The sequence below is a fragment of the Bidens hawaiensis genome, unplaced genomic scaffold (assembly GCF_021521415.1).
Source record: "Bidens hawaiensis isolate Kalapana, Puna unplaced genomic scaffold, B.hawaiensis_p1.1 tig00023714_1, whole genome shotgun sequence".
In the NCBI taxonomy this organism is placed as follows: Eukaryota; Viridiplantae; Streptophyta; class Magnoliopsida; order Asterales; family Asteraceae; genus Bidens; species Bidens hawaiensis.
This window is the reverse complement of record NW_027493728.1, coordinates 326919-336942: the sequence shown is the minus strand read 5'-3', so window position 1 is coordinate 336942 and position 10024 is coordinate 326919. Positions and strand designations below refer to the sequence as shown.

The following is a 10024-nucleotide window of genomic DNA, read 5'->3' as shown; positions in this document are numbered from 1 at the left end:
TTATAATCCCCTAGATACACTTTTACTTTATAACAAAAGTTAAAATAATGAACCAACCACGTACCAAGTCATGAGTTAACTTAACATCAAAGGACAACCTACGTGTATCTTCGTACGTGTCTTCAGTTCCCTCCTATATATACCACTCTTTCCTTCAACATATTATTTCATCAACCTTAACAACTAATATTATCATTCTTACAACAAAAAATCAACAAACCTTCATACTACTTGACAAAATGGAACAAAAGCTAGTGAAAAAAGTTTGGAAGTTGGTACGTGTGGTTTACTTCATGCTAAGAAAAGGTATTTCCAAGAGGAAACTAATGTTGGACATCCACATGATGATCAAACGTGGCAAGATTGCCGGCAAGGCGTTTCGGAATCTTATGTTTAACCACCACCATGACTCGGTTAACCGCGGCTTTAATCCACCAACAAGTGAATATGATGAGTTTAGTTGCTACACTAGCCTTGTGGCTAGTAACTACTCATTGTCCAAGAAACCATCGGAGGATCTTGTCATGATGGCTATGGAGATGGTTCATAGTGAGATGGTGTCTCCGGTGGTTAGGCAATTGAGGGTAACCGACTCTCCATTTCCGTTAGGTGGTGTGGATGAGGATATCCATGTGGATGAAGAGGCGGAGCAGTTTATAAGCCGGTTTTACAATGACTTGCGACGACAGAATACCAAGGTAGCATTTGATTAAGCAGAAGTCTCTTTGAAAGCAGTCTATTTATTCTCTTAAATAGATATATGGTTTGTCTAAGGGGTGGTGGATTATATATTATTACTTTCTTGTTTTATTTTTCTACTTTACAAGTGAATTTTAGATGGAGCTTGTAATGTTTAATGTTAGGCTATTGTGGGGGTGATGTACATTTCAATCTTGTATGTATTACAGAATAATAATGTTTATTACTTAAACCTATGTTAAATAACATTTTCACATTAATTATAGTGATTATGCATTCGTTTTACTTTTAATTAATATGGGTTAGAACGTGCACAAATTTTTTTTAACAATAATTCTTTTAATACCTAAAATTTTATCTTATCTTATACTCACAAGAATATATCTTCAAGAAAATATCTTTCACATGATATGTCAAAATTTTAGTTTCCAACTTATCGAATTATTGTCCTTGTTATTGATCACTCGACCGTCATGTTATCTTTATTTTATTATCCCCAATAAAAATATGTTAGTTTAGTGCCTTGCGCACTTCTTTGTGTCCACTTCAATAACAAAGAACTCCATGTTATTGCTTTCTTTCCTCATTATCAAATTTCTACAAGAATCGCAGGGGCCGCATCAGCAACCCTCCTTGCTTCCGATTCCTTGTTAACTCAATCTGTCCACACTTATACGAACCGATTTTCAGAAGATTGTTAGGCTTGATGACATGCATTTAGGTTGTACCCCTTTTGCATAAATTTTTATAAACATATTTTTATTAGAATATTTATATTACATAAATTGTTACTCTTGTAATTCCAAAATTTTCTACTATGGATGTTACTGGGTGAACCACAAACGCCATTTATGTAATTAACTCTTTATTTCATATGTTTGTGTATGTTAATATGTACCAATAGTAAGTACTAACCATATTAAATGCGTGAATATGATTGAAAAAATGTGTAAAGTTAAAATGATTTTGTCGTAGTGTGCACAAATATATTGGTTTCTTGATCTTTTAAATTATAAGTTTTAATTTTCGTCAATTAATCTACTCATTCTGAATGAACTTCCGGAAAAAGTCACTTTGATTAAAAATGCAACACCTAGCTAGCAAAATTAACATCAAACTTAATTATCACACTATCGTACTTAAAGAAAAAAAAGATATGATTTAATCACATATTCCTTCCATAAGAAGTAATTCTACGTGTTGTTAGGCTACGAAGTATACCTCTCAAAGGTTGTGAAATGATATGAAGGAAAACTAGAGAAAACAAAGAGATGTTTACAACTTTACATTAAGAAATTGATATTACGTCACTTCTTTAATTCGAAATAGGGAAATTTGTTCTATATTTGAGCCAAATGAATGTGGTTGCCTTAATGTTTTCAACGAAAGCAGTATTTGAAACCGGTTTGTTGTTGAAAATGAGCTCATTCCTTGCTATCCAAATCAGCTAGCTAGCATGTAATCGCAACAATCGCTTGCAACACTTGTTTTTGTCTGTTGAGAAATCTGTCTTTTCGTTACGCTTCACCGATTCTTAGTGCCCAAAATTGAGTATCAGCTAGAACATTAATCCACTTGAGAATGACTAACAAAATCTAAAGCTACTAGCTAGTAGGCGATCCACAGTTTCATCAAATCCTCCACATATAACACATGTCAGTATTAACATAAATACTTCTTGCTTCCAAAAACGACCCTCGTCGGAACGTGGCTCAACAAAGCTCTCCACATTATAATTTTGCGATGTTTTTTGATATTACTTAGTTCTAGTTGAATTCTAAACTGGGCCGGGGGTATATTTCTTTTGATATATAATGTTCTATGAAAAAAATACTGTTGCGAATTTTTTTTTAATAACCTTTTCTTAACAACAAGATTCCATCTTTATCTGTATTGTGAATGATTGGAACTCAGATTTGTTAGGGAAAACACCATACCAATATACCAATAGGCTATGGGTTTATTGTGAATTATCTGTTTCACGATATTGAGTTTATTATTAATTTAAAATTCAACCGTGTCAGATTTATTTTATTTGATGCATATTGTGTACATATATTTGCACTACACTAGAGTAACTTGAGAATAGGGTCATTGATTTTCGCATGCTTTATTTCATTTATTTGTGAAAATAACCATTATAATAAAATGAATCATTTAATTTTTGTATTTTTCTTGCTATCAAAATGACCAAGTAATTACAATATTTGATGACTAGCACTGATATGAAATTGATAATTTGATACCACTATAGATTTCCTTTTTACTCCTGGATGATTTGGTTTAGTGGTCTACGTTGATCGATCACATCCATGTCGCATCTGCAAGGTGCGGCCACATATTAATCTTTTTATTCAAATCATGACTTTAAACTGCAAAGTAATTAGTCTGTTGTGAAAAACCAAACTATGTAAAAGCGAAGCAGGTTAATTGGGTTTCTACAAAAGTAAACATTTTTTTTGTTGAAAACATGAACTGAAAATTAGGATAGCAACCCGGGTTGGGCTGTCTAGATGGAGCATCAACATTGGTTCGGTTCTTTGTCCATTTTGCTCGAAGCATGACGAGACGATGGATCACTTCTTAACCATTTGCTATACTATATATGATCAAATTTCAATTACAATAAAGAGACATATAATAACACCAACAACAATACTAATAAATAAATAAATAAATAAAACAAAAAAAAACATGGTAACACGCTCGTTTATTTGGTGCCCTTTTTGCAATATACCGGAGACAACGATCATCTCCTAACTTGGTATAAAACGGCGATAACTATTTGGTAACTAATTAATCAATGGGGTAAGACACAAAACGTTTACGCTTTCTCTATCAAAGACCTTCTTGAATGTCATAAAACCTTAAAATTCGTTGGTCCATGTAGTGATTCTCACAGAAGTGTCATTTTTTCCGTCTAATTTTCACAAAGTGTATCATTATTTTTCTAGTAAATATAAAAGGTTATATAAATTAGTATAATCCTTTTCAAATTAAAAGACTAAATTAAAATTCATAAGTTGGCATGACAGTTATATTACACGTTATTTGTCCAAAATGATACTTCAAGCGACCGGCCTGTTGGTAAAATAAATATATATAATACCATTGTACAAAACCTTCATTATGTTACTTTTAGCACAATAAAAGATATTCGTGATATAAACTTTACCAACATTGTTTGTTAAGAAATAATATAAAATTGGAAATATCTTGTATGATTGATTAGCTTTATTTAATAAAGTTGTGTGTGTATATATCAACTCAATCTACCTCTAACTCATATTTATATAATTTTTAAAACAATTACATAATGCACTGACAAAAAATCAGTCGGTCGTTTATTAGAGAAAAACAAAGTTATTAATTTTTTCGTGAATGTGATTGTCGTTGACAAAGAAAGTGAAAGTTACATATACATATGCTATTCATCACATTATATCCTTCAATACTTTGCATTTCTAATTATTTGTTTTCTTAATAAAATAAAAGATATGGGTATTACAAAGTTCACCAACATTGTCTGTTAAAAAATAATATAAAGTTATACACATATCTTATGATTATTTAGTTTTATTTAATAAAATTACATATATTAAATAACAAAAAGAAAATATAATTATTGTAATTCAAACTATAATGTGTATTGATTCATAATTCGTACCAATAATGCAACATATATGACACTTTTAATTTTTATCTTTGTTTGTATGAACAATTCCACTTAAATGAAAAGAGAATTACGTTCACCCCTAACTTTCATTTACGTCATTTCATAATAATCTACAACATTTTCGTCCGGATATAAATCACTAAATGGTTAATTAGGAGCAGACGATGTTACCATTTAGTTATAGTGCAATTGCTTCTACTGAATAAAAGAGAAACTTATGAATATCATTGATCACATTACCATCATGAATTATTATCCACACTCCTTGAAATGAGTGGAATGAAAAAGGAAAGAAAGAAATTGTGAATTGTCACTTTAACTTCTCGTTAAATTATCACCCCATACTCCCTTCCCTCCTTGCCTTTAAATACACATCCCTTAGCTTCTTCTTACACAACACAACACAACACAACACAACATAAAAAACCACCAATATCTTCATTGTACTTCAATCTCTTTCCCATTTCAAAAAACCTTAAATCCAACAACAAACAAACATGGAACAAAACCTACCACTAGTTGCAAAGAAAGTACAAAACTTAGCACGTACCATTCTCTTCATGATCAAGAAAAAAATATCCAAATCCAAACTATTACTCGATCTCAACATCATGATGAAGCGCGGTAACCTAACCGGAAAACCCTTACACCACCATAATCACCACTCTACCAATTTCACCTCCCCATCACCACCAACAAAAGACTACTATGAATTTAGTTGTAGTAACACCCCAATTAATCCACTCTCTCTATTCACCACCCTCAAGAAACACCATATTGACAAAAAGACCCCAAAAAACAAGTCCGTTAATATTAACGAAAGCCATGATCAAATATTCGTTGACCCTTCGGTGATAAAGGCGCTTGAGATGTTGACCACCACGTCTCCAGCAGTTAGGCAGTTAAGGGTGACTGACTCGCCATTTCCGTTAAGTAACGGGGAGGATGATGGCTATGTGGATGAGGCTGCTGAGAAGTTTATAATGAAGTTTTATAGCAATTTGAGACGACAAGGTTAAGTATCGGGTGGGAAGTGTAAAGGTTGGAATTATCAGGGGTTATTATGCATAATATAACTTGTGCTGTGTTTGGTTTGTAATAGCAGCCAGTGTATTTGTTTGGAAAAATCTCTGATAATTGTGTGCACTAAACTACTAATAATATATAAGATTATGCCATAGTTAATATCTTTTTACTTTTAAGAAATATATGAATAACAGTTTATATATTTTCTTTACTTTTTACATGTGAATAAATCTCATATAATTGAAACCTTGAAGCAGTACTACAAGTACGTGAAGTACAAACCAATTACTCATAAGTATCTTTTTTATTTAGGAGCGGTTCCGCTATTTAAACACGAGGTCCTACTTTCAGACATCATGCGGTCATCTAACACATATTCAAGTTGTACAGATTAATAGGACTTGCAAAAATGTCATAGAGATCAATACGACTTGCACAAACGTCAAGTGGCATTAGATAGTGTATGGGTAACACAAATACGACTTGTATCGGTAACTGTACAAGTGGTATACATCTATACGAGTCGTTCTTCTAATACTTTTTCCTATACGATCGAATAGATTTATTAATTTGAGTCGTATAGGTAACTATACGAGTAGCATATATAGGCCTAGCTATACCGTTCATTTTACTTATAAGTGCTTTTTTAATATTAAAGTTTGTAACTTCTGATAGTTTAGTATGGGTACATACGAAATGTTTTTACTATAATGAAAGATTTTTGTTTATTATTTTTTGATAACTTTTTAGTTAATTTTTTTTCAAGATAAACAAGCAATATAACTAACAAAAACAGACAGTAAACAAGTAAGATACACAAACACAACTAAGCACCCACACACTAAATTTCATAATCAAGGTGTGGTTGTGACTGACCTAGAGGTGGATGAACATTTAAACCATCATGACGCGCCCAATCAGGCTATCACCTGGAAAAAGAAAAAAAAAACACTAAAGCATGCTCTCCATATGATCTACATGATAATTCGGTGGGGGGACTCTAGCCAGCTCGTATAACATGCCGATGTTGATGTAGAGGCGGCTTGGGCTCATGTTGCCAGTGAAGTGAATAGTGCTGCTCAGGTGGCTACTGATCTATCAAGTACCCCCTCCATCTCTCTATGAGTGTCATGGTTTGAAAAGCACAAAATTTAAGAAAGTTTGAATGATTACATTTTTATCTTAACAAATGACTATAATGCCTTTGACATATATAAAAAGACAAATATAAGAAACTTTGAATGATTGCATTTTAAAGGTAATTTTGTAAATTAATTAATAAAGTTTGAAAATGGACATGTGTAATGGGACAAACTAAAATGGAAATGTGGACACTTTCAAAGGAAAAGAGGGAGTACTATACAAACATTTTTTTGAACAACCATGTTAGTTTCAACTAATGAGATACTTCCAAAAAGGTACATAAACAACGAATATGAGAATAGACAAATTACTTTGATGGCTTGCGATTGAACTATGATGAAGTTGCCTGTAATTTTACTCGTATACAACTGGCTTGGCGCACATAATTGTTTATCGACATCAATATACTATCAATGTCTTCCTAATCTCCCCATAAAGCGAAACGAAACTTTGCTTGCATTTTTGGTCATGTTCTCAAGTATATACCATTTACATGGTAATTTAGAAGCATATATATGTGAATACAACTTGACAAGCATTCATCAGAGCAAATACAAACGTTGTATGTACTTGTCTAATGTCTCTCTTAATTTGGTTAACACCTATGTAAAGTTATCCTCGTTTTCTTTAGTTACAAATGCAAACGTTTTATAAAAAAAAAATATTTTTGTGTATGCGTGTTGTGTCTATTATCAACACATACGTGAACACACACCATATCCTATACGAGGTCTAATGAAGAAAGAATAACTCCTCCAAGGCATTACTAGATGGATTTGTGCGAAGGTCATGAACATTACCACTATCATGGATGAGTTTGAAAAGAACCTACATTGGACTTGATCCTTGTTAGTTGTCTTTACATATCCTCTTGCATTCGTTGTACATAACTGCGTACGTTCTAAGCAATGGCGCTTTTCTGTAGTTCTGGTCCCGTAGAGATGATAAATATCATGTGGCTACATATTATGTTTTGTCAGCTCTCCGAATACGCTTTTCATTATCAGATAATCTCATTGCATATAGATGCCCAAAAACGGAGTTGTGTGTAATAATGTAAATATTATCGAAACGCAAGGTTCATTCCTTTTCATTCACTTTTTTATATTCATTTTAACTTTAACATATTTGTAGTTGCTACGTGTTTATTGTATAAATGTTCTAACAATTTTATTTCTTTTTCCATGGCTTAGCGTGACATCATATTTACTTTAGTTTAAGCTTTTTAACGAATTTACCTAATTTCCACCTGACATGAATTATATTCAAAACCGAATCGTGTTTTTGTTCCAACACGCGCCCCATAATTGTTTGCACTTGATTGATTTGAAGTGACTAATGGGCGGAATGAAAAAGGAAAGAAAGAAAATGTGAATTGTCACTTTAACTTCGCGTTAAAGTAACACACCTCCACTTCCACTCCCAATCTTGCCTATAAATACTCATCATATCTATTACTCCAACACAACACAACACAACATTTCAAAAGCCTTAAATCCAACAACAAACAAAAATGGAACAAAATCTACCAATAGTTGCAAAGAAAGTACAAAGCCTAGTACGTACCATCCTCTTCATGATCAAGAAAAAAATATCCAGATCCAAACTATTACTCGATCTCAACATAATGATGAAGCGCGACAAGCTCTCCGGAAAAGCCTATTATGATTTCAGCTACAAAAACACCTTGAAGAAACACCAAAGTTACAAAAAGAGCTCACATAACAAGTCCGTTAATATTAACGAAAGCCATGATCAGATAATTGTTGACCCTTCAGTGATAAAGGCGCTCGAGATGTTGACCATCACGTCTCCTGTGGTTAGGCAGCTAAGGGTGACCGACTCACCGTTTCCGTTAAGTAATGGGGAGGATGATGGCTATGTGGATGAGGCTGCTGATAAGTTTATAATGAAGTTTTATAACAATTTGAGAAGGGAAAGTTAAACATTATCAGGGGGTTGTTATGCATAAATATCTTGTGCTGTGTTTGGTTTGTACTTTGTAGTTGCAGCCAGTGTATATGTTTGGAAGTTTCTCTGATAATTGTGTTATCTTTTTGTTTAAAAAATATAATCTAACTATAATATACTAATAAAAGAAAATAATAAGGATGATATGACAATCTCATATTCATTCTTGGTCTAATCTCTCTTCTCATTCATCTAACATATCCATGGGTTATGGAGCAAAACCATATTGACATATAGGTTATAATTTCCTTTCTAATTCTCTAATCTCTCATCTCATTTATCATAACTTTCCATTTTTCATGTGTCAAAATAATTTTGACAAATGGGTTTTAATTTCAATTCTAATTCTCTAATTTCTAATCTTATTTATCCTACCTACTCATGGGTCATGAGGCAAAATAATTTTGAGAAATGGGTTATAATTTTCCTTCTAATTAATTTCTCATCTCATTCACATATATACCACGGGTTATTGGTCAAAACAATTTTGCAAATGTCGTATATAAAAATAAATCGAATTTGTAAATTTGAGATTCTAGACTTCTTATTGTTTGTACTATATTATATGATTTTCTTTTAACCTTTAATTTTGTTCATTTTTTTCAAATAATGGATCTTTTTATTTTTATTATTTGACAAATCCCGTGTAATACACGGGTTCAAAAGCTAGTAAATAATAAACAATAGTAATGTTGTACATGTACGTGCAAGTACAAATTAATTGATAACTAATTCCTATATACTTTTAATAGATCTTGTATAATTAGGAATTAATCAAATCTATACCAGAATATAATATATACGTTCGGATCAAGTTAATTTTATCCTATATGATATTGTACAATACAGCGTAATAGCTCTACATGTTATGTAAAACATATAAAACAAGACATTTTTCTGGTATTATTGAATCAAACTTTTGTAGCTTATCTTGTCTTTAATATTTTTTTCACATAATGATAAAAGGTGTCAAAAGTAAAATAAGGAAAATAATGATGGTAGGATGGTTCACGGTCCCGTCAACATTATAGTAAGTTTTATATTATCTATAGAGTAACTTAAAGTTTTGTTTTAAAAGTTGATAATTTTGTATGACATTCAATTAACGAGGAAAAGAGGACATATGGAGTGTTTGGGATTCCTTATTTCACTTATAACAATAAATTATAAGTTACAAGTGTGTAGCTTATCAACTTATCATCTCATATAATAAGTAATCTCACACACTTTTTTTAACATTTCATAAGCTATAAGTCATAAGAAAGTTAAAATAAGAAATTCCAAACACCTCCTTAATAGAGAAAATGTGACGTTGAAGTATTGTCAGAGTAGTAGAGGCTTTTGGCTCTTGGAGAGAATACTAGAATTCGGATTCTAATTTCTAACATCAGATATATTATTGGTGTAATTTAGGAATATAAATAAATACGTGGGTAACATTGTCAGTCGTCGTTAAAAACAAAACAGAGAAAAGTTATAATAATGTCAACTTTTATGAGTTAACCATAA

General features: G+C 31.9%; 3 protein-coding genes across 3 annotated transcripts; all 3 read left to right on the top strand.

Moving 5' to 3' along the window:
* Positions 1-239: 239 nt before the first annotated feature.
* On the top strand, positions 240-713 carry LOC143567953 (uncharacterized). The gene has a single exon (XM_077054225.1). It carries the CDS (start codon positions 240-242, stop codon positions 711-713), a length of 474 nt encoding a protein of 157 aa, XP_076910340.1.
* Positions 714-4798: 4085 nt separating this feature from the next.
* On the top strand, positions 4799-5427 carry LOC143567937 (uncharacterized). The gene has a single exon (XM_077054211.1). It carries the CDS (start codon positions 4873-4875, stop codon positions 5392-5394), a length of 522 nt encoding a protein of 173 aa, XP_076910326.1. The 5' UTR covers positions 4799-4872; the 3' UTR covers positions 5395-5427.
* A 2630-nt stretch (positions 5428-8057) lies between these two features.
* On the top strand, positions 8058-8489 carry LOC143567952 (uncharacterized). Its single transcript, XM_077054224.1, has one exon. The coding sequence runs from the start codon at positions 8058-8060 to the stop codon at positions 8487-8489; it is 432 nt and encodes a 143-aa protein (XP_076910339.1).
* Positions 8490-10024: the final 1535 nt, after the last annotated feature.

Bases quoted from the DNA above. Each gene is read 5' to 3' on its own strand.
- LOC143567953 (XM_077054225.1), top strand. From the start codon at position 240: ATGGAACAAAAGCTAGTGAAAAAAGTTTGGAAGTTGGTACGTGTGGTT.
- LOC143567937 (XM_077054211.1), top strand. From the start codon at position 4,873: ATGGAACAAAACCTACCACTAGTTGCAAAGAAAGTACAAAACTTAGCA.
- LOC143567952 (XM_077054224.1), top strand. From the start codon at position 8,058: ATGGAACAAAATCTACCAATAGTTGCAAAGAAAGTACAAAGCCTAGTA.